This window comes from Trichosurus vulpecula, chromosome 7 (genome assembly GCF_011100635.1).
Source record: "Trichosurus vulpecula isolate mTriVul1 chromosome 7, mTriVul1.pri, whole genome shotgun sequence".
Classification (NCBI taxonomy): Eukaryota; Metazoa; Chordata; class Mammalia; order Diprotodontia; family Phalangeridae; genus Trichosurus; species Trichosurus vulpecula.
The window spans coordinates 20,273,714-20,298,211 of NC_050579.1; the positions used below are offsets into that span (position 1 = coordinate 20,273,714).

At 51.1% G+C, this 24,498-nt stretch overlaps 2 protein-coding genes across 2 annotated transcripts; one reads left to right on the forward strand and one right to left on the reverse strand.

Moving 5' to 3' along the window:
- Positions 1–5,534: 5,534 nt before the first annotated feature.
- ALKBH4 (alkB homolog 4, lysine demethylase) lies at positions 5,535–8,886 on the reverse strand. The gene is made up of 3 exons (XM_036767634.1): positions 8,839–8,886; positions 7,263–7,460; positions 5,535–6,722 (listed from the first exon to the last, which is right to left on the reverse strand). The coding sequence occupies exons 1-3, from the start codon at positions 8,845–8,847 to the stop codon at positions 6,108–6,110; spliced, it is 822 nt and encodes a 273-aa protein (XP_036623529.1). The 5' UTR covers positions 8,848–8,886; the 3' UTR covers positions 5,535–6,107.
- A 382-nt stretch (positions 8,887–9,268) lies between these two features.
- Positions 9,269–24,401, forward strand: LRWD1 (leucine rich repeats and WD repeat domain containing 1). The gene is made up of 15 exons (XM_036767597.1): positions 9,269–9,554; positions 10,429–10,663; positions 12,663–12,779; positions 17,333–17,476; positions 18,572–18,751; positions 19,820–19,999; positions 20,179–20,299; positions 20,489–20,598; positions 21,017–21,224; positions 21,527–21,599; positions 21,691–21,831; positions 22,595–22,686; positions 23,056–23,211; positions 23,644–23,753; positions 24,118–24,401. Exons 1-15 carry the CDS (start codon positions 9,475–9,477, stop codon positions 24,256–24,258), a joined length of 2,088 nt encoding a protein of 695 aa, XP_036623492.1. The 5' UTR covers positions 9,269–9,474; the 3' UTR covers positions 24,259–24,401.
- The last annotated feature ends 97 nt before the right edge of the window (positions 24,402–24,498 follow it).

Consider the following 24,498-nt stretch of genomic DNA (forward strand, 5'->3'; position numbering starts at 1 on the left):
GGTTGACCTAAAGTGTTACCAAGAATGCTTCTGTGATCATCTGTCAGAGGCCGATCATCTGTGGCAGGGTTCTTAACCGGAGTCCACAGACACCTTAGGAGAACTTGGATGGGAGGAAATTACATCTGTTTTCACTATAACATCTAACTGAAATTTAGCATTTCTTTCCATTGTAAATTTTTAAAAACAAATGGAAGAGTCCATAGGCTTAACCAGACTGCCCAAAGGGTCCCTGACACAAGAGATGTCCCCATCTCATATCCCCTGAGAAGGCCCAATGGGAGGAAGAATCAAAGTGGCCTTGTGCCTCATCTTCCTGGTGATTGTGGCCGCCTCCTCAGGTAAAGGATTGGCCTTTACTGTATTTACATGAAAGATGCTCTAACCTCACAGAGAAGCTTTTTGTTCTTACAGATAATAGCAGAGTTCCCTAAGCCCCTTTAGCTGTTTTCTCATCTCTAATGGCAACTTAATGGAATAACTTTTAAGAGCCTACACCATCTCTGCTATAAAGTCCTTAAAGGCCTAAGAAATGACTTACTCTTGTCAACAATAGTAAAAACATAACCTTGAAATGTGAAGGACTTTCCGGTGAGGTATGTAGGGAGCTCCCAATAGAAGTTGTTACGGTGATGTTAATGAAGGTCATGACTTGCATCTAGTCCCTCATCCAGGCATAGAGGTGACCCTGAGTTTTTGAAGACCACAGCAGTGGCCCAGCCTGCCTGCCTAGCCAAGCACACAGCAGCGGCCATCCCCTGGTGGCACTAGGCCGTGGCAGTCATGGAAGGTCCGAGAAATTCCATCCCATTAAGCTGAAGACAAAACTTGAAATACTTGTACGATGTTCTCTCTGCATGCTGTTTAGACATTTTCTCTTTAATGTGTTTTTGTTGAATCTCTGCCCTTTAGTCTTGTTGGATGTGTTTGATTTACTGTTGTAAGCCCTGTAAAAATATGTAAGTTGAGATCCGTGCACAAAGACAGCTTTGCAGTTTGTAATGTGATGCATGAGGAACTAAAAGGGAGGAGTTCTGGCTCTTCTCCAACATGATCTACAAGGGAAGTCCAGGGGAATGATCATTGTGAGCCAGTAGGAAGGCGGTTCCCATGGCCTCCTGGCCCGACCACAGACGTGCTAAGAGGTAGGTGGGCCACAGGCTGAGCTTTAACCTGCCCTGCTGGTCTGGCTGGATGGCTCTGAGCTGCTACAGAAAGGGCTTCCAGGCTTTAAAAAAAAAAAAAAAGCTCTCCATCTTCTGGCCCAAGTTGACCCTAATACAGAGTAATTGTTATAAAACTTATTTGCTGTCTAGACTTTTGACTTGGACCCTTCTAGTAAGAAATATGCAAGAGAAGCAGAAATGCTGAAGAGACACTGCCTCCACCACAGAGGTGGAGCTGGGGTACCCTGGGGGGCTCCTTCCAGCCTCAGAAGAGCTCTGTGTTCTCTTTTGTCCGTGACAGTTCCCGGGGTGTTGTGCAGAGGTGATGAAGAGCTGATGTGCAGAGATACAACAGCACATAGAATTAACTGCAGTAGTATTTAGAGAACTATGAATATTTCTAAGTAAAGTAGGCAGATTAGGTTGCAAAGCAGAAAAAAAATGTGGAAAAACAAAATGGTGGAAGAACCTTGGTGGGCGCTTTAATGCGAGTTCTCAAAAGCTGGACGTTGTTTAGGGAAGGTCTCACAAAGACATAAAAGGGGCTTCATAAATACTTATTAATGGATTGACCCTTTGCAATTCCCCAAATCCTCCGGTCCTTGGACTGCTCTGGAGGCTCAGGGCTATTGCTGGGTCTCACTCTGGAGAGCACAGGGGGTCTCCCTGTACTTGTTCCTACTCAACTCAAATCCAGGCTCAGATCCCCTGAGGCACAGGAAGCAGGCTGGTACTTTCTAATTAACTCCAGGCCACTAGCGTACTTCCTCTGTCCTGGCCTTCATGGTTCCTGTCAATCCTTAACACCCAAAAGTTTTGCGATGCCTCTGAATATAGAGCACTTCCATTTGATATCTGTCACTAAGTTTCAAAATTCACTCTTTCCTATTTTAGTCATCAAGGCAATCACATTTTTTTTTAATTTTTTCCTTTTTGGCCGGGCAATTGAGGTTAAGTGACTCGCCCAAGGTCACACAACTAGTACGTGTCAAGTGTCTGAGGTCATATTTGAACTCAGGTCCTCCTGACTCCAGAGCTGGTACCCTACTCACTGCGCCACCTAGTTGCTCTGCAGCCAAATATTCTTAAGCATCCAAGAAAAATCACATTTTCCTAGTGAGATCGCTTTTTACAGCAGAATGATCCAACCTCAGAGGCACAAAGGCAGGCACTTGGACAGACACTTGTACCTACTTTGGGTGGTTTTAGTCTTTATCAATGCATGGAAATCATGTAAAGCATATATATTGTACATAATCCCTCTCCCATGTGGGCTGAATAAATAATTGAAGCTATAAAAAGCTTGTCCAATTTTGTGTAGTTTCAAAGATCAAGACTCTTTTTTTTCTTTTTTTGGAGGGGGAAGGCAGGGCAGTTGGGGTTAAGTGACTTGCCCAAGGTCACACAGCTATTGTGTCAAGTGTCTGAGGCTGGATTTGAACTCAGGTCCTCCTGACTCCAGGGCCGGTGCTGTATTCACTGTGCCACCTAGTTACCCCAAAGATCAAGACTTTCATAGAATTGCATGGATGGATGTGACTTTAGGAGGCCATTAAGCCTATCTCCTTGGGTCCACGTTTGTTCACTTTTGTCTTGAAGGACCCCTGGATCCTCCTCACTGAAGGTCTTTTGCCCAACTGTCTCAAAAGACCTTATAGTCTTAGATGCCTCCATTCCTGTTGTACAAGAAGGGTCATTTCACCTCTCAAGGTGAGATGACTTTCCCCAGACCAAACCAATGAATATGACTACACTTGACATAAACCTAGGGCATCTCCACCCCCGGTCCATCTGGGACTGCAGGGGAAGGGATTGACATTCGACCAAAGGCATCACTGAAGAGTCTGTGGGTCTGGAATAACAGATGAGCTACTATCTAGCTGGGTAGGGTGGAAGCTCTCTCTTTTCCAACCCAGTTGAAGAGGAGCAGTAAACGGCTCTATGAGTGACATATGGATAAGCCCCATTGGCTTAGGTCAGACGCACTACACAGAATTTTAGTAATAGGGAAAGCTGTTGAGGCTACGCTTTTCAGGACTGGCTGCTAGAGTAGGAAAACATCCCAGACGATGTCAGAAGACCTGGGTTCAAGTTCCAGTGCTCAAGACACTGGGCAAATCATCCTCCTTCCCTCTCTCTTTCTGGTCCTCATTTCCTTCTCTTTAAAAGGGAGTGGGGCAATTGAACCAGGTGGCCTCCAAGGGCCCTCTTGGTTCTGACCTTCTGATTCTAACCTGTAAATACGAGGTAGCAGATGCCGTCGTTTGTAAACTCGGTTTAGAAAAGGGTTTTCCCCCCACAGATTTTCACACTTGTTGAAAATCCAAAGTAATCATTGTGCTAGGATGCTGCCCGTTGGTCATCCTCCTTATTTCTGAGTGACTTTTGTTTTCAGCCTGGTTTTAAGCCACTTGTACAGCCATAGGATTTGGACTTGGGATGATCTTCAGGTCTTGACTTTTAGGACTATTAGGAGAATAACATTGACTTGGCTCATGGGTTCAATGCTCATATCGAACATCATTCACTCAAAGAAAACATGTCAACGCTTTGGCTGCCAAGGAAGTGTGACCGAGCTGACTAGAGGTTTGACTTGTGACCTATTTCTCCGGCCCCAACCACCAACCCATGTTGGGCTGAGCCCACGACTCCAGAGTTGGACCAGCCTTTTTCCCACGGGAGAGAAGGGGAAGGTTATGAGATGAGGCCAGTAACTATGTTTTTTTTAATCCTACCCCCAAATAGCCCACCTGAATGTAAGGGGACTGGAGGTAAGAGAACAGGTGGGTTTATTACCTTCAGTGGTGTGGCTCCTGAGATCACTTCTGCCTAGGTCTAAGCTGGGCTAGGGTCTGGGATGATGTCCATCTAGCATGTTGGTCCTAGGATGCTCAAGGACAGAGGGTCTTGACTTGGTTTGTGGCATTGACCCCTTCTTAGAACCATGTTTTTAAAAGCATAAGGTAAAACAGAATGGAAACCAATTTTGTTGGATACAACAAAATATCAAAAAATGTTTTTAAAAATTCAGACCCTAGAGTAAGAACCCCTATTCTAAATTGTGCCCCCAAGTGCACTCTGGATTCCCCCTCAAGTCCTTTAAAACCTGTGTTGACCTGACCTCTAGAACTAGTTTGGTTCCCCTGGGGTCCTACAGGCTGGGACTGAGCTAGATTCCCTGTGACTATTTCAGTCTGGAAGAACCCCTAGGGGGTTCTTGTATGGGAACTGGAATACCCTTACAGCATTGGGCAAGGAAACACAAGCACCCTTGCCAGGTTGGGCAGGGGAACTAAAGAATCACAACTTGCTTTGAGAAATTCTCATTGGTTAGCCTATGCCCAAATTTAGAATCCAAAGCAAATAAAACTATTTTCTGAAGTCATCTGGAAAAGAAGGCACAGGATAAGAATTATCATGTCCTTATGTCAGAATACACTGTTAAGGTGGAATGACATTCTTGAGAAGCCCCAAGGAAGTAGCGAAGATAACTAATGGAGATAGCACTTTATAAATGTTGTGGACTAGCTGGGGGACCTTAGGTTTACCTGGGGATGAAATCTCCCTACCTGGTAAGTGAGGGGATTGGAGTGAGTGACCTTTAAGATCTCTCTCAATTCCAAAATTCTTTTTTAATATAGAATTTTGTATTACTTATTGTATTTTATGTTCATAAAATATTATAACTACGAACTTGGAAAATGGGTATTCTACAATGTTAAACCCATTAGAGCTATAGAAATGTGGTACGTGATTAGGTGTGACAGCCTTCTAGTATGAGGATGTACTGGTATCTGGTGTGAGCTAGCCCCCCAGACGCCCATGTTAAGTTAAAACCGAAGTAGAGAGCATAGGGACACAGCCCACAGTGGTCACTTGGGGTTTCCAAAGCCAGAGGAATCCTGGAGGGCTACCTCCTCGGCGTTCTGCATCCTGGGGCAGCCAGGGGGTTGGGCTTGCGTGAAAGAGCTCAGCAGGCCTTGCCTCGGCTTGTCCCCAGAAAGAACAAGTTGGGTCTGAGCCCCATTATTAACTTCCAGTTTCTCTGCTGGATGGGCAGTGAAAAGCAAACTGGTTCCAGCCACCTTCCTGGAGCATTACTAATGCTCTCTTGCAGCAACGTGAGAACATCCACATCTCCGAACAAGAAACTCTGCCTAGGAACGTGGGCTCTGCCCTCTAGCAAAAGCTTCTCATAACCAGGTCATCCTTCTGTTTCGTCTCAGGTGGGCCTCTTCCAACCCCTGCCCCCAGTAAAGATGCCCAGCCCATGCTGGATGCACATGGTCTCAGATGGGTTATTACACCAGCAGCAAGCCTGTCATTCAAATGAATTGAGGCCAGGCAGTTCATACTTCCATCACCTTCTCAGAACTTAAAAAAAATATGTGTTTAATGACATAGATCATCTTTCCATGGAATGTTGCGTATATTTAGAACGACCCCACTAGTCTAGCATTGATTTGGGTGAGATAGATGTAATTAGTTACGGGCCTTTTTTGCTAATGGAAACCTTCATAGGTGAAGGTTCATCAAGAAAAAGGTAAAATCTCAGCTGAGCTGGGATGAGGGTGTGCTGTGAGCTCCCTGTAGCCTGGCTGCGCCTGGGCAGCCATGGCCTCAGTGGAGCCAAGGCTGTGTCATCACAATTCTTCCTGCCCTCTCCATCTCCACCTTTAAGGACCCTCAAGGCCCTCAGCCCCACATTCCCCCAAGAACAAAAACAATGAAAGACGAGAATTCCCAGAGCTGCCCTGAAACAGAGCAGGACTAGACGATGCCATGTCTGGCTTCAGGGTTTCAGGTGCACTTTTCCGAGAACTGCAGCTGAATTAAACAAGTGATCTTGTTAGGAATCCAGTGTTTTCAAGTACAGCAGCGCTGTGGGTCCTGGACTCGTTTCTTGACAAATCTGGTGCTGGTTCCCTTTCTCTGGCCTTGTCACACAGGTTTTCCTTGGAATGACAGAGCTATTTCCAGGAGTTCCTGCCCTAGTTCTCCCTGCTTCCCTCCAGGGCAGAACTCAGCTGACAGCTCTCGAAAGGTGGCACAGATCCGGTGGCTCTCGATGTGCTGCCGGTGGATGGCATGTTTCCACTGATAGCGGGCAGCCCCAAACAACACAAGCAGGGACCTAGCAGGTAAGTGAATGGCCACTTCCACGTGGTCACACGGAACAGATCTCCAGATGCTCTGGGCGTCATCAGGGTCTCCCATCTCTGTGTCATTCGGCACACAGCTCCTCATTCCCTGCTGGGCCATGGAGAGTAACTGAAGTCTCTCATCTGAATCCCGAGACATGGACAGCACTGTCGGTGAGAGCAGATTGAGGCTGACCAGCCGCTCTCCCCAGAGCCAGGAGTCATCGAAGTGGGGGTCGATTGCAGAACCTCGTTCAGGGTGGTAGTCCAAGTTACACTGTTCAACCGGCAGGAACCTCTCCAGGATGGGGTATGCCCCCATCCTCTGCACGATCTCCCGGCTGAAGCTGGGCAGGCCATCAAAGCTGCCAGGTTTCAGCTTCTGTTTCCTAAAATTGACTCTGGGACCATAGTCCTATAGAAGGGAGGAAACGGAAGAGGGCAGGGGAAAAGGAATGGTGATTTTCACTTGAAAAAATTTCATAGCCAGCAATTTCCTTATTAAATGTGAAACGAGTGCCTAAAGGAGCTGAGCAAAGATATCCAGGCAGACTGGATTTCTAGCTCAGATGTCTGTAGGCCTGCACTGGCCATGGTGCAATGACAGGCACTCAGCTCTGTCCTTGGGGGCCACCAGTGCTCGCCCATCTGTGCTATGGGCCTTGGGCTCCCTGCACACCTCAGGAGACCTTTCTGGGGGCTGCACTGGCCAAAATGATCACTTGTTGGTGACGATCCCTCCACTGAGCTGATTACCCAGACAAATCAGGTGTTTCAAGTTGGAAACCTTTCTGGCTCGGTAGGATCCACTTGAGCTTCTGTTATCAGTACCCGACACACCTGGCAAGTGCTGCACCACAGCAAGATGGCCAATAAAGATGGAAGGGGACAGCAACTGGTTCCATTTCTCACAGAAACAATTTTGCAAATGGCGATGCCCCAGCAAGTGCCGTACCTGTTTCCTCCTTCCAGACTGTGAAAGTTTCCAGTCATCTTGATCCATTAACCGAACCAGCTCAGCCTCCTCCTCAGCACTAACAAAGTCCTTTATCAGAGCTACTCCTGGGAAAGGAAAAGCCCAGCCAGCAAATTCTGATTTCTCCATTCCTACGGCTAAACCTGTTTCTGAACAGTAGGTGAAATGGGCTGTCTTCTGCAAAGGAAAAGACAAGGGCCTGGAATGAGAAAGTTTCATTTTTAAGGTTGTCTCCACAATCTCCTCCTGTCCTCACCAGGGAAGGAAGAAATGGAGCATTCATTAAGCACCTACTATGTACTCTGCTAAGTACTTTACAATTATTAATCTCATTTAATCCTTACCCTGGGAGGGAGGTGCTGTTATGGTACCCATTTAAGAAAAGGAAACCGAGGCAGAAAGCAGTGACGTGACTGGGCCAGGCTCACACAACTAGTAAGTGTCTGAGGTTGGGATTTGAACTCAGTGCTCTGTCCCCAACATCTCCTGACCGCCTCAGGGCAGCATCTACATCTCAGATACCACACCCCCTCTTCCAAGAAGCTTGGAATGTTTTAATGAACTAGTTCTCCGTCCCCTTCCTGGGTTCCAGCATATTAAAGTCTCTCCTCCTCTGCCTATTGCCTGCTCCCACTCTACTGCCCTGCCCCCACAGCCTTGCCAGTGCCATGAAAAGGTCCTCAAGCTGAAGCCCTCCCAGCCCCAGCAGACACCTTTCCTCAGGCCAGGACCTCCCCGCCCCCACCGTTCTTTCGCAGCCCCCGGGCTCCTATTATCGCCGATTCTTCTTTGTTCCCTCCTCCTCCACCCTCTCTTCTCGCCCTCACCCACCAGCCATTTCAAGACTTCGCCCAAACACCCACAAATGAATTCCACAATCATTAACAGGCTCGGTCTCCTCCGAGGATTTAGCATTTGGTGGAGTTCCAGGGCACACCTAGATGCGCGCATCCAAGCACAACACCAAGCATCGGAAAGGTTCGGTCTAATTATGTGAGCCCTGGGGAGAGGGATCAAGGTGCGCTTCCTGGAGGCGGCAGCATTTAAAGTGAGCTTGGAAAGAAGGCAGGGATTTAACCAGGTCATGGCCTTGGAGGCTCACAAATCCACAGAGCTGGAGTGGCGGGCACGGTGGGCAGCTGTCCAGCGGGACCATAGCTGAACCCCCGGGAGGATGCTCAGTTGCCCTGCCCCCCACTAGAACGAGCGGAACCACCGAGGTCAGGCGATCCTGAGATGGAAGCCGGGCCGGGAGCCCGATCCCACTCCCCTCATTGGGGGAGGGGCAACAAGAGAACGCGAAGGGCGGACCTCCAAGCCCGGGAGAAGTCTGGGGGGGGAAGAGGGATCACAGCTGGAGGGATGGACAAGGCCCGCCCCTTCCTTTCCCCCCAGCCAGGCCGGGGGAAGCTGAGGATGGGGGGGAAGGAGGCAGAGAGGAGAGGATTTTGGGGGGGCCACCGATAGGATGGGGGAGGGGGGGTGGAGACGAGTCCTCCAAGGCCGGCGCCAGCGGTGGATTTCATGACCCAAGTAAGGTGACTCTTGGTCTCACCTTGCCCATCTGTGAAATGGAGCTAATGACGTCGGCGTCCCCATTTGACACAAGGGGCCCCGGAAGTGAAGGGCCCTGCCTGACGCCACGCAAAAAGGGAGGTGCCCGCTCCCCCCGTACCGGAGACCCCAGCCCCGCCCGCTCCCACCTGCGGGGGCAGGGCTCTGGGCATGCCGCCGCCTCGCTCCTGCTCGCACAGCAGGCAGGTCCGGACCCCTTTGCAGCCGCAGCCTCGGGGCCGCGCCCCGCAGTCGCCCCGGCCGCCGCAACCTGCCGCCGCCGCCGCCATGCCGGTGCCCAGAGCGCCGCCGGGCGGGCAGCCTCAGCGGGGCGTGTGCGCAGGCGCGGGCCGCGTGCGCAGGCGGGGGCCGCGGGGGCCGCTGGGAGAGGTAGTCCCGCAGGGCCAGGACACGTGGGATCCTGCTCTGCCGGGCCCTCTTCCGGCCGGCGCCGCTCGAACCTCTCTGGCTCAAACCACCCGGCAGAGGCGGAGGCCTAGGCCGCTGCTCCGAGCCCTAGCGTCGCCCCCGCCCTCGCCCCAGGAGAGGTCGTGGAGCCAGCCCCAGGCGGCGGCCGGCGTGGGCAAGCGGGGCCTCGCGGCGGGGAGGCAGGGTGCGCCCTCAGAGGCCGGCGGCCATGGGCCGGCTCAAAACCCCGCTGCTACTGCAGAGGGGGCACCCTAAGTCCGACCGGCTGGGCAGGATCAAGAAGCTCGAGTAAGGCTGGGCGGGGACGCGCGCGCGTGCGCGTGCGTGTATATGTGTGTTTGGGCGGGGGGCCGGGGGGGACGAGGAGTACACGCGTGTGCATGCGTTAGCGTGGCGCCTCTATGTGCGCGTGCGTGCGTCCGCGAGCCTGCGATCATTGCTCTCCTGCTGCTCGCGTCCCTGCCTGTTCCTGAGCAACCTGTGCCAAGGTGGCACCGTGCTTGCTCCGTGCCCCGTTCACCCGCCTTCGTGCCCATGTCGGTCTTCACTTCTGTGTCCCCTCTGCTCCGTCCCATAGTCCCCGGTCCTGTGCCTGGCGCTGCTCAAGCCGCTGACCCCTGGGGGCTGAGGGTGAGGGATGGGGCCATCCTCCCCCTCCCGCCACCCCCTTCGTGCCTCTTATGCAGGCTGTCACCTCTTGGAGCCCCCGCTTCCATCCCTGTCCGGCCTCCTTCCCTGCTCCTGCTGTGACTGGTGCTCTGTCCCACCTGCTGCCCCCGTGTGATTGAACTGCCCCTCCCTTGTTATGGGGAGCCAGAAGAGTGACCTGGGTGACTTAGGCTTCTAGTCTCTCCTGCTAAAGAATGGGCAGAAGGGCCGACACAAATCCTTCCCTTCCTTGGAGGAAGGCGTTCACCGCTACTTTTGACATTTGTCCCTGTGCACTCCAACCACTCTGTCCCTTCTCATCTTTCCTCCCCACCCCCACCGTTGAGGATCCCAAGGACAGGGCCAGGCATCCTAGGGAAGCACCTGCCCTCAGGAAGCTCACTATGCAGTTGGGGAGACTAGATGCCCAGAGAAGAGAGTGCCCTAGTTTCCCCAGACTAAGGGGAGCCCAGCCCTTTAGAGCCTCCCTCCACCTTCCCTCTCCCTGCCACAGTTTGTCAAACCTCCAGCTTCGGACGAAAGACCTGGACCTCAAACTCCTCAACCGCATGAAACAGCTCAAGGAGCTGGATCTGTCAGACAACCTGCTGGAGAAGGTGCCGGAGGGTCTGGACCTTCCGTGTCTGCAGGTCCTCAAGTGCTCCAACAACCAGCTGGAGGACGTGACCCCCCTGCAGCAGTTCACAGCCCTGGAGGAGGTGGATTTCGAGGACAACTTATACCTGACGGTGAGCTGGAGGAGGGGTGGCAGCTGTGCCCCTTTTAGAGCTGTTCCCACTGCTTGGTTATCAATAGGTATTTATTTAGGAAATGTCAGCTTTGTTTGAGGTGCTGTCCGTTATGGGAGGAGTGAGGGATGGACAGGAAAAAGCACCCAGTCCAGTAGGAGGACCTGGGTTCACATCCCACCTCTGATCTTGCCAGTCTGACTTTACAAGTGCGGAAGTTCCCATTTCTCATCTAATTGGACCAGTTCCTTGTTAATCCAGTGTTTTCTCTCTGTTGATTATTCTTAATTTAGCATGTGTGTGTATATGTATGTATATGTGTATATATAAACATACATAATGTAATATACAAGCACATATGTGATGTCATGCGTTTATGTTGTTTATATCAAGTTTGTGTGTTACACATTTCCTGTCATGTGTATGATATTGTGTTTATATTTTATGTAAACATGTGTGCACATACATGCACATACATTAAAATACAAGCATATATAGACTATATTTTTCCTCACTAAATGCACTCTTGCTTCCTTTCTTCTTTCTGTTGAGGGCTTGACCATACTTCTAATCATCCAAGTTTGAAAAGTTGGAATCCTTAACTCTGCCATCTTCTCACCAAACTGGGCTATTCATTATTCTCTGTGGACAGCATCCCATCTTCCACATCATCATGTCTTTGGACAGGCCATCTCCCCTTTGCTTACAGGGTTTTCCCTCCTCACAATTGCCTATTGGAAACCTAAAAAATCCATATTTCACTTCACCCATCACTTGATCATCCAGTCTTAGCTTGAAAACTTCTAACAAGGAAGAGCCCATTAGCTCCCAAGCGCCCACCCCCCACCCCCCTCCCTGCCCATTCCAGTTTTGACTGGCTAAAATTATTGAGGGGTTTTCCCTTCTTTTGAGCCTAGACTTACCTCTTTGTGACTTCCGCTCCTAATTCTGCCCTTAGGGGCCAAACAGAATAAGTCTATTTCCTGTCTTGGATCCCTTTGGAGGCATCTTCTCCAGGCTTTCCTGGCCCTCATACAGTTAGACCTAGGGCCCTTCACCTTCCTGTTGGCTCTCCTCTGGAAGGACACCCGCATATATGCAATATAATACGTGTGTATGTAGGTATATTTGTTTGTCTGTCACTTGTTTGTACACAGTTTAAATGTTGTCTCCCCCAGTACAGTTACAAAGACCGTCTTTTGCTTTTCTTTCTAAGCACAGTACCTGGCATATAAAAGTGTTTGCTGACTGACTAGATGGCCTTTGAGGTCCCTTAGGTCCAGGTTTATGATCCTATGTTGCTTAGCCCTGTGCTGGGTGCTATGAGGGATGCAAAGGGCTGTGAACCACACGAAAAGAACCAAGCAGTCTGTGCCCTCAAGAAACCTGCATTTTATGAGGGAGACAACATGTAAACGTAAATATTTAGAATAAATAAAAAGTAAACACACATAATTAGGAAGTAGGGGTGGGGGTGGGGGGTCAGGAAAGGTTTCTTGTCAAAGGTCATAGTTGAGCTGAGTCTTGAAGGAAGAGAGGGATTTGGTATGAAGGAAGAACATTCTAGGAATGGGGAAAGCTAGTCCTTCAGAACTCTGTAGTCTAGTCTAGAAGCCAGGCCTGGCAGAAAACGTAATGTGAGCTGGGAAGTGGCCCTCTGCCGAGCCCTGGAGGAGAACCCAAAGAGCCCTCAGGGAGCTTACAGCAGGTGCCCGTGGCAAAGCATCATGGTTCAGTGGAAAGGGGACCAAACTAGCCTGGGCCTCAGGAGACTCATGTCTGTCACTGACTTGCTGTGGGGCCATAAGGAAGTTATTTAAGATACCTGGGCCTGTTTGCTCCAGTGTAAAATGGGTGGGGGCTCACTAAGGAGGTAAGGAGAATTTAATCAGATGGTCTCTCAAGGGACATTTACTTCTGACATTGGGACTTGGTATCTTGAGGTTTGGACTGGTGACAAAGACTGCTTGTTCCTGAGCTTGTCCGTATTCACCCCCAGGTCAATGATAATTACAAGATCTCCTCTCTCCTCCCTAACATCCGAAAAATCAATGGAAAGGAAACAGCCTCACTGATGAATCATGTGAAGATCCTGAACCGAGAACTGACCAGCCGAGTAAGGATAGCAAGAGGTGGGGGTGGGGAACCTTTCTGGGGCCCTGCATAGAAGTCCCTGTTCTAAACTCAAGAAGTTCCCCTGAGGTCAACAAGTGCTTTCTCCCCCATCCTCCCAAATATGATTTCTGGCAGAAACACTGAAAGTCTTGCTAATGCTGTCCTCATAGGTCTGGCCCCCAGCACCTGAATTGACCTTGACTATGTGTTTACAGATTTATCATTCAGGAGGTTGTCTCAATAGGGGTTCTTAACCTGTGTGGGTAGATAGATTTCCAGGAGTCCTTGGATATAGATGGGAAAAAATTATATCCTTATTTTCACTCATCTTTAGTGGAATTTCCTTTAATTTTTAAAACATCATCCTGAGGGGGGGACCCAGCAGAGGCTTTACCATTCTGCCTGCCAAGGGGTCTGCCCTGGCAACTGTCCCTAATCCTTACAGTGACTGGAAAATGAAGTTCCCTGAGGGAGTGGATCATCTTGAAAATTTAGTCTATTGTAATTGCTGTTAATAGGAATTTTTACTGTCTCCCTGCCTGAGGAAACACAGTATCTACTTCAGTATTTTGATGTAACTCTAGGCCCCCAACACCAGCCATCTTTGGGATGTCCTGTAGGCATCTCAAACCCAGGGTATCTCCAGTGGAATCCACTTTTTTTCCTCACTAAATGCACTCTTGCTTCCTTTCTTCTTTCTGTTGAGGGCTTGACTATACTTCTAATCATCCAAGTTTGAAAAGTTGGAATCCTTAACTCTGCCATCTTCTCACCAAACTGGGCTTCTCTTTATTCTCTGTGGACAGCATCCCATCTTCCACATCATCATGTCTTTGGACAGGCCATCTCCCCTTTGCTTACAGGGTTTTCCCTCCTCACAATTGCCTATTGGAATCAACCCAAACCTAAAAAATTCATATTTCACTTCACCCATCACTTGATCATCCAGTCTTAGCTTGAAAACTTCTAACAAGGAAGAGCCCATTAGCTCCCAAGTGCCCACCCCCCACCCCCCTCCCTGCCCATTCCAGTTTTGACTGGCTAAAATTATTGAGGGGTTTTCCCTTCTTTTGAGCCTAGACTTGCCTCTTTGTGACTTCTGCCCACAGCTCCTATTCTGCCCTTAAGGGCCAAACAGAATAAGTCTATTTCCTGTCTTGGATCCCTTTGGAGGCATCTTCTCCAGGCTTTCTTTAGCCGGCCCTCATATAGAGTTAGACCTAGGGCCCTTCACCTTCCTGTTGGCTTTCCTCTGGAAGGACACCCGCATACTCTAGCTTATCAGTGCCCAGACCAGGATTGAAGAACACTGCACTATCGATGTGTTCTAGCCAGGGCAGAGGGAAAGGAAGTAAACACCTCTTTATTTCTGGAAGCTCTGCCTCTTTTAATATTGGTGGAAATTGCATTAGCTTTTTGAGACTGCCTATAGTTATACTGTGAACTCAGGCCACTAAGACTCCCAAGTCTTTCTTAGATGAATTTCTGTCGAACCAGGCGTTGCCATCTCCGTGTGAAATCAGTTCCTTGAGCCCAAGTGTAAGATTTTATATGGATTCGTTTATTTAATTTAATCTTAATAGATTCATCCTAACATTCTGGCCTTTCAAGCTATTTGGGCATGCTGACTTTGTCATCCAGTGTGTTAGTTCTCCCCTCTAATTTTGTATCATCTTGAAATTAGATGAGGATGTTGGCCAGACCTTTATCCATGTCCTTAATGAAAATGTTAAACAGCTCAGGGCCAAGCAGAGATCACTGGGCCATTGCACCAAGTGAACATAGAACTGTCCAGCCATTCAGCGAGTTCTGAATCCATCTTAATGGTACTCTCATGGAGCTTTTGTGTCCATCTTTGTTGTAAGAATAGCATGAAACACTTTGCCAAGATGTTAGCATTTGAAAAAACCACATTTACAGTATCCCTAGTTTGGTTTCCTTAGTTTAGTTATCTTGTTAAAAAAAAAAAAAGATACGAGTAGGCCAGCCTGCCCATTTTTAGAGAAGCCGGAGAGTTCTTGGTGACTGCCATCCACATTTCCATTTCTGCTCCCTGGCGATCTCTTTATGATACCTTCAGTAGTCCTGGTCTGTGGTTTGCAAATTCCATTCTCTTCCCTTTTCTGAAGACTAGGAGGATGATGACGACTATGTCACTGACAGAAAAACATCTGCTGTAGACGTCTTGCCATGCCCTTTTCATCTCTGCTCCATTTACTGCCCCTTCTTTCCCCCTCTCGCTTTGAGCGGATGTCGTGAATCCAGTCTTTTCCCTCCAAATACTTGTTGCTGTTTCATGAGATGATGCTGTGTAAAAGGAAATTTTACAAATAAATTATTGTCCTAAACCAGTGACGTCAGACTCACGTAGAAATGGATCCCTGGCCTTATGAACTTAGAAAATGACATATTAATATTATTTATGTTGTATTGTATTTTTACTTATTTTGTTAAATGTTTCCCAATTACATTTTAATCTGGTTCTGACCAAAGGGCCCCAAGTTTGGCCCCTCCGTTCTAAACCAGTGTTGCCTGTAGCTGACATGTTGTTCATGGCGAGGAGATCAGGTGTTTTTTGGCTTGAGGTCTCTAGGCTTTTTTGACTTCTTTGTTGTACTGATTTGGTTTATAAGGTTTAGACTTCCTTAGTAAATGGTGATACTCAACGCCAATGTCTGCTTCTTTACCCATTTCCCATTTTTCATTGTCAGTAAGTTGTTAAAATAGGTCGGGCTGTAGCTGTTTCATTTGCAGGCCACATTTTCTCACTTTTCTTCATCTCACTTGGTGCTGATTTTTATCTTTGCACTAACAAGCTAATTGGCTGATTGCCCTCATTTGGAATCGCCACTCTCATTAGGAAGCAGATATATCCTGACTATTGGGTTACGGCCGCTTTCGTCCTCTGCTCCTAACTGTCATATCCAGGGCCTCCCAATGCCTCTGGAAGAAAGCATTCATGCCGTCCAGGTGTGCGGCTTCTTTGCTTTTAGACCCTCGGCCCCTTGTTTCTTCCTCCCGACCCAGATTCTCCAGCATGTTCTTTTCCCATCCACCCCGTACCTGCTTCTATGATGAAGTCACTGAATATCAGAGTATGTGTTGATTAAATCTGGAGCAGCGCCTGACCAGTTCTGAATTGAGAGTGTGCCTGGCCCTCTGCCACAGATGCTGAGGCATAAACTGCTGGCATTTGTGAGGTGGCTCATCATGAAAACTGCAACTTGAGATGACCCAGTGTCTTGTGAGATGTTCCTTTTTGCCTTTGAGCCGATGATAAAATGGACTCTACCAGTTCTTTTATCGAGAGCTGTCCTTCCATTGAATTCTAAGTGCCTTCAGGCAAAGGAAAGTCCAACCTACCCTTTTGGACAAGGTTCTCACACACTTGGAGCACACGCAGTTATGTTAAGATTACTTATTCATAGACCACCTAAAAACTGTCGTTCTTTCTATCCTGGCCCCTTTCCCACCTCTCAGCATGTATTTTCTTGTTTTGTGGTTGGTCTTGACCAAATAATTTATCACCAAGTAGTCAGAATGCTGGTGATGAGCCTCTGTTCTTAGGACTCTTCCTCGAGAGCTGGAGGGGCCTCAGAGGATCATGGGGTCACAGATTTAGAGGTACAAAGGACCTTAGACTCCCCCACATGCCATGTCCTCATGTTAGAGGCCCGGTGGGAAGTGACTCACCCAGTTACCCAGGTAGCAGACATGGGTGAGGGCCAGGCTGGCACTCAAAGGTGGGCAGCATCTGTGGCTGGCGCTGTTCTGGGAGCCTTTTCATCTAGAGCAGACAGGGTCCCCTCCACACTGAGGTGCTGGAGGGAGAACTTTCTGGAAGAAGGTTGATGGGCGTTAGAAGCAGAGTTTCACATAAACAATGACAACCCTGGAGGCAGGTGGGCAGGTTCTGATGGATCCTAATGCCCACACTGGTCTTGCGGGGCTGAGGAGGAAGCATAGCCCCTTGCCTCCTGGCAGAGGCTGGGGAGGGCTTGCACCGTGAGCCGTGGTTGGTGGGTCAGTTTTACCAGACAGGCCTTGATGGGGTGGGAAGAAATGATCACATGGGAACCCAAGAGGCGAAAAAGCCTGAAAAGCCCCACCCCCCCCAGCCCTATTTGTCTTTGCTGCGGGCTGTTTGGCACTGTCCAGAGTTCTGGTGACTGGTTTGCCATCTCTCCCCGCCTTGGTGCTTCTCACATCTGTAGCCCCCTGAGCCAAGGAAACCAGGTCACTGCATTGCAAGGTGCATTGCAGATGCAGCTCTCAGGTTTCACCAACTTTATTCTGTTCTCACTTCTGAGCTTGTACTCCATGTTGATAGATGGCCTAGAAGTACTCCCAGCTTTGACCCTGCTTGAGTTTTATGCTCTGTCTTTGAAAACCATGAATGTAGAGATGGAGAAGCACATGATGTACAAGAGGGAAGTGGTGGGTGGGGGAGGGTGGGGAGGGCTGCAGACCACCGCTGGGGCCGGATTTAGGGGATGGAAGGTACCCTGACAAACCCACCAGTCCATTCTTCTCATTTCCCCCGGCCTGGCCCAGGTCACTGCTTACTGGGAGAAGAACTACCAAGATCAGCTGGGCTCCCGGACCCCAGCCAGGGACATCCACAAGGAGTTTGTGAAGTCCGCAGTCAAAGACGTGCGCTACGGGCCCGAGTCCCTGAGCGATTTCACACAGTGGAAGGTACGTCCCGAGGTGGCATGGGGATGGGGGCGTGGGGGGGCCCAGGCCCATGTCTCTGTCGCTGTGTAATCTTGGCCGAGTCCCTTCTCCTCTGTCTCTGCGTTTGTGAAATCACATCGGAAGAGCTCCAAGTAGAGATGACCCCGCCGGTCACTTCAGTAGGGCCGTGTGAGAGCCTTTTTTACACACTTGAAATCCCCATGATCTACCTGCAGAACATAAGGCTTCGTTTACATTTCTTTTTTTCCTGATTTACTATTACTGCTTTTCAGAATAAGTCATTTCCCCATACGTGACCCATCCTCCACCCTTCCTTGTAACAAACAATAAAGCAGACACGTCCACGCTATCCCATGTACCCGTGGTCCCCCTCGGCCCCTACAGAGAGAAGAAAGGGCCGTGTGGGGCAGCCAGGTGGCGCAGTGAGCAGAGCACCGGCCCCGGAGTCAGGAGGACCTGAGTGCAAATCCGGCCTCAGACACTTGACACACTTAGTAGCTGTGTGACCTTGGGCAAGTCACTTAACCCCAATTGCCCTGCCAAAAAAAAAAAGGGCCGTGTTTCATCCTCGGTTCTCTAGACCCGAGGTTGCTCATTAACCTGAGTTCAGCAACCCTGTCTCTGCTGCTGCAGGGCACCCCGCCCCTCCCCCCCATCCTCCCAAGAACCCTGGGAGGCAGGTGCTATTATAATTCCCATCGGTCAGGCAGGGATTAAGTGACTTGCCCAAGGTCACACGGCTAGTGTGTGTCTGAAGCTGGATTGGAATTCAAGGCCTGGGGCTCTATCCACTGTGTCCCCAGCTGCCTCTTGCAGTGGGAGGCATTACATTTGCTGTAAATAAATGTTTCTTGATCATTCCGTAGGGCTGATGTTCACAGGCACTCTCAGGCCCCAGCACTCGGCAGTTTTTGGGTGCTTCTTGTACGTTCCTGGTTGTTTGCATGTTGTCTCCCTCCTCAGGCTGTGAGCAGCTCCTGTAGCCAGGGAAGTGGTTTTGTCTGTCTTGTAACCCCCAGCACTTAGCATGGGGCCTGGCACACCGTAAGCACTTAATCAGTGCTTGTTGACTAGAAGGACTTTGCCCCATCCCAGGTGAAAATGATCGCCCAGCAGCTGGTGGCCTCCAAGCTGACCAGGAAGGAAGCACCCTCAGAGGAGGTGTCGAGGCAAGATGATTCGATCCCGGAAACCCCAGTGACCCCAGTGGAGACCCCAGTGGCCCCAGCAGGGGCTCCAGCGACCCCAGCAGGAGCATCCAGCCAAGAGTATGTGGTAAGCCCCTCCTCCTCAGTCTTGGCCATGGGCCTGCCATGCATAGGACTTACCTTCAGGGAGCCTGAAAGTGACAGATGGCGACATTGAGTCTGGGGTCAACAGGCACCAGGAGGCAACTCTCATTTAGTGTCTGAGCCCCCTTGCTGTGTGGTCTTGGTCTCCTCCTCCCTTGTCACATGGGAGAGGAACAAGCTTTCTCTGCTCTCTTTCCAGCCCCCTATGCAGGGACGGGGCCCAGCCTGGCCCATCTTTTGTGACAGTGCCCATGTGGTGCCCCCCAGTTCTTCAGCCACTTGTGATGCCCCCCATTCTGTGATGGGCATCTGGGCCTGAATGCCATGCCCCTAATGGATGGAAGTCTGACCCCCGGATTCAGATCCAGATTGATGCTTCACTTGACATTCTTTGAAGCCAAGCGGGACCCAAATTCAAATCCTAGTACTGCCCAGACAGAGTTGGCAGGTTGAGCAGGGAGAATACTGTGCTGGAGCCAGGGGATCCTGAGTTCAAATGCTACTCAATCAGTGAACATTCATTAAGCACCTCCTGCGTGCCAGACATCATGCTAAGCTCTGGGTCTACAAAAAGAGGTGAAAGCCAGTCCCTGACCCCAAGGAGCTCACAGTCTCACAGGGGAGAGAGAGACAACATGCAAACAGATATACAAATCGAGCCATACTCAGGTCAAATGGGAGAGAGTGTGCAGAGGGGAGGCCCTGGAATTAAGAGAGCTGGGAAGGCTTCCTAGACAAGGTGGGGTTTGGTTGGAATTTAAAGGAAGCTCCAGGCATGAGGACAGATGGACCCCCAGAGTATCTTATTGGTGGGAGAGCCAGGAGGCCAATGCTGCTGGGCAGTGCCACTCAGAGACTAGCTGAGCAGTCCTAGGGAGAGTCCCCTCCCCTCTCTGGGACTCAGTTTTCTCATCTGTAAAAATGAGGCATTGGATCCAGTGGTCCCTGAGGACCTCACTTTGAGGCCTGTGGCCTTTGGGTGCTTGGCAGCCCAGGCTGTGGTCGGAGGAGCCCTTCCTCCGTCCCAGCTCCAAAATTCCTTTCCCCACAGCTCAAGCTCTCAGCCTTTAAATGGAAGAAGAGGCTCCCATCGGACCCCCCTCCCTGCAAGAGGGCCCGCCCCTCCCAACCCCCCCAGGACTCCCAATCTCTGCCCAGGGAGGCCAGCCCCAGCTGTGCACAGTCTGCCCTGGCTGAGGGCCCCCAAGGCGAGATGGACACAGTGGGTCAGGTAAGGCCTTAGAGGCGGTGGAAGCAAGGGGTGGGGAGTGAGGCTGGTGTCCTCTCTGGTCCCACATCCTGACCCTCCTTGGGGCTCACAGAGGGTCAGGTGAGGCTTTAGAGGCAGTGGAAGTGAGGCTGGGGTCTTCTCTGACCCCATATCCTGACTCCCTCTCGGCTCCTCCACAGGAGCCCATGGAACTGCAGCCCATGCACTTCCTCCAGTGCCACAGTAAAGGCAACAGCCCAGAGGACTTCAGCACCCAGCTGTGGGCCTGTGCCTTTGAGCCCACCTGGAATGACAGCCCAGGTGAGCTGCCCCTCCTGCCTTGCTCAGTGGGGTCCCCACCCACCTCCCTGTTGGCCCATGCTCTGGGGCTCCAGGAGGGATCCAGTTCACTGGCACAGGGGTCAGGGAGGGGTCACACCTGCTTCCTGCCTTCCTCCCCTGCCCCCCACCCCACCTCCCCCAGTCTCCTGCCAGTTGCCCCTCTTCTAGGACTGCCTGGAGGTGCATCCCAGACAGTGGCCACTTGTGGTGGGGAGGCCGTATGCGTCATCGACTGCCAGACAGGCCTTGTGCTCCACAGGTACAAGGTGCCTGGAGAGGTGAGTGGGGGTTCCAGAGGGGCCTTGCCTCCCACCCCTGCATGCCTTGTGTCCACCTTTTTCTGTGGGGATGCCCATTGGATAGCAGATGGGCAGGGATGCGGGCTCTGCTCCCAGCTCCGAGGGGGTCAGTGGGGATTTCTGGGTGTTGCTTTCTTGACCAACATGATTTTATCAGTGTGGAGAGTACCCTCTTGCCTTTGAGGGGGCCAGTGAGGAGGTGCCCAGGCCAGCTGGCCTCCATCTTGTGGGGTTGGGGGCCTCAGTTCCATGAGCGTGAAAAAAACTAGACAAGGTAATGGTTCCCACGTGTGGGATGAAGGGAGTAGCTGCTTTCCCCCAGACCCTGTGAGAAGCATGAGGAATGCAGCCCTCAGAGGCCAGCCACTTGCCCCTTAGCACGCTGTGTCCTCCCCAGGAGTTCTTTACCGTGGCCTGGACCTGTTTGACCCTGGTGACCCAGGATGGACGGAAGAAGCGCAGCAGTGTGCTGGCAGCCGCGGGCAGACGTGGTGTTGTGAGCCTTATCCACGTGCGCGCAGGTTTCTGCTATGGAGACATACGGGCCCACCGAAAACCCATCGCCATGGCCTGCTTCAGCCCCTCCCGAGAGACCCACCTGTTCAGTAAGACATCCTACCCCTGCCCAGCTCACCAAGGTGGAAGGTGCAGCCAGAGCCTCCTGTGAAGCCCCAGGCAGGGCAGGTGGTCTGTATGCCTACTGTACACTGGCCACTAGGGATACTGAGGCCAAAGATGGCAGTGTCCCTGCTGCCAAGCTGTTTGCATCCTGTCAGGCCTAGGGCTGCTGGGAAGTTCACTGCCTGCCCTTTGGCTGGTCACGCCCTTCTTGGCCCTCGGCCCTTCAGGGGCTCCAACGGGCCCTCAGCAGGGGCCAAACTTCAGTCTTTTCCTCATTTCTCCCCAGCCGCCTCATACAACAAGCGCATCATCCTCTGGGACATTGGCCTCCCTGATTATAACTACCATTTCAGACCCAGGTGAGCCTTCTACCCAGAGCCCCAGCTAAGGAGGAGGGAGGAGAAAGGCCCCTGGGGGCAGCTCACATTCTTCCCCTCTCCCTCCCCTCAGCCAGCTCCTTGTGCTAGACACCAGTGCCACCCCACTGCGTCTCTGCCCAGTGCCCTCTTGTCCTGACCGTTACCTACTAGCTGGTTGTGAGGATGGCTGCTTCGCCTGGGACATAAGGCTGGACGAGTCCCAGAAAAGGAGGTGAGGGCAGAGGCCTGGGCATGGGGCAGAGATGGGAGGAAGAAGGGAGCCAGATGTGACAGACGTGGGCCAAGGGACCTTGGGAGCTGCCCTGACAGGCCTTTCTCCACCTTCTCAAGCAAGAGAGGCCTGGTCTGGGGAGGGGCTTTTCAGTGGGGGCCATGACAGCAGAGTCTACCAGCCCGAGACCAATGTCTCTATGAAGGTGCCACTGACCTGGACGTAGGCTGGCAGGCAATGTGGTGTCCAAGGCCGGCAGAGATAGAGTCCAGCATCCTACCTGGGGGTGTCTGTGCAGCACCCAGATCCCAGCTGGGACCACCATGGTGGTGGTGGTTGGTGTTTGCCTGTTTTTACTAAAACGATCACGAGGTTCAGAACAAGGAGATGGGTTGGGTCAGGAAAGCCCGTAAGGTGGAAGCATCTTGTTTGACACCACCCAGGGTTATACAGTTGTGCCAGGGCTGGCTGGGGCCTTGCATGGTGGCGTTTCCCCATCTCTTTGCATCCCAGCTGTCCCAGGGGAGCCACATCTGTTCTTTGCTGTTACTGTGTCCCTGGCCTTCCACAGCTCTGATATCACCTAGGAGCAGGTGGGCAGTTGTGTTTCAAGCCCACCGGGATCTGAGCCACATCGCCCTTTGAGAAATGTCACTTTAACTCTTGGCTAGAGTTGTCATAAGGATAAATTAACATCCGTTCTAACAAAGGAGGGCTCGCTTCCTCCTGGATTGTTAACATGCCAATGCTTGACCTTGTGCAGAGATTTTGAGATGGTGTTCCTGTTCCCCCAAGGCCCAGGGCAAGTGCCCAAGCGAGTGGATGGGCTGGGCTTCGTGAGCAAAGACATTGTGGGTGAGTGGTCGGGACCCAAGAAGATGATTTTCTAGCCAGCCAAGAAGACCCTTCGGGGCTAGTGGGGGGAACAGCCATAGCCTGGGGTCCCTGGGATCTAGCCCAGACACTGGATTGATGTCCCCAGGCTGGGCCCATGGAGACCAGAACATGGGAAAGGTGGTTCTCTGGGAAGTACTCGTGTAGATGCAGGGAGGGGAGAGCTGGCCTGGGAGTCATTTAATGCCTGAAGCCACAGAAATCTCTCCCCCAGGACACCCCCATCCCTTGGCGGATGCTCCCAGGCCTTAGACCTTGAAGTAGCTGCCATCCAAGGGAGGGAGAATGAGTCCCTTGAGCTGATAGCTCAGCTTTGTCCTCCTTGTACAGTTTCCAAGGGCTGTACCCCTGGCTCCATTTGTTTGTGGAGCTGGAGTCAGTCCCTGGCAGGAAGAGGAGACAAGCAGCAAGTGACAGCTGTCATCTTGGCAGAGCTCCAGTGGTCCAACACAGAGCTGTCATACCTGACCCTCAGCACCTGCCCAGGTAAAGCATGAAACTGGAGGGAGGTGACAGGAAGCCCTGCCAAGATGGCAAAAACAAGTGGTGGGGACCCCCGGGGGTTCAGGGAAGGTCCTTGGTGAGCTCAGTACAGCTCAGGAGTTAACTGTTTAAAGAGAAGGCTTTAAAGGCTGCCTGGGGCCGTCACTGGGATTCTGTGAGCCAGTCAATGCTGAACCCAACAAATGGAACATTTTATTTGTTGTTTAAGGAAAGGACCCGGGGCTTAACTGGAGACTCCCATGGGGAGGGTAGTGGAGCAGCCCCTGGTGCCCCCTCCCTCTAAGCAAAGATGTTGCCAGATGGTCCACACTTCCAGGCAACTCAGGCCATTCTGACTTGGCCCCCACCCCTGAAGTCACAGAACAGCAGGGAAGAGGCAATGACCTCACCACCCCAAACGGTGTATGCTTACAGAGAAAGCTTTTGTGTTCTGCGGAGATGAAGAAGGTAGCGTGTGGATGTACAACGTCAGGCGCCATCTTGAGCAGCAGCAGCCCCTGCAGGCCAAGGTGGCCCCCACAAAGGTAGGCCTGCTGGCAGTTCTGTGGGGCAGGGGAACACTTGGTTTTTCTTCTGGTTCCAACTTGATGCTTTGCACCTCTGGGCCTGTATCTTTATCTTGAAAATGAGGATGAGGCGATTTCTGAGAACCTGCCAGCTCCAGACCTGTAGCCCTGGAGGGACATTCACAGTCGGAGGGTTGGAAATTCCTCCCTAGTCCTTCTTTTGGGTAGGAGTGGGAGACGTTCCCTTCTGTGGCCCTCCCAGAAATGCTTTCAGTACCAGTAAAGGCCTAAATACCGTTACTATTGCTGCTCCTCTCCAGGACTGAAAGGAAGCTTGTGTCTCATGAATAATACATCTAAAATCTTTTTTTCATTTTGACAGATTCTCAAATGGCCAGATCTCTCAGCGCGAGGCCAAAAGATGAACAAAACTTTAATCAACACAGCAGTGGCAGACCCTACCTTCACCTACCTTGTGGCTCTAACGGACACAAACATCATTGCCATCTGGAAGAAACTCTAGCAGCCAGAGGCAGGGTCGAATAACTGGGTTTGTGCTTTTTGTGGTGGGAATTGTGAGGTTCTCCTAAGTGTGCATTTTTTTTTAAGTGGATAGTTTTCAACTAAACTTAAAATAAAGTGAGCTGTGTTTTTATGTTCTGTGAACATGGGAGAGAGAGAGATAGCTAACTAGGTCTGAGCACACCAGGTAATTGCTTTCCTGACTTAGTGGCCAGATACCCAATGGCTTTAAGAAAAACCA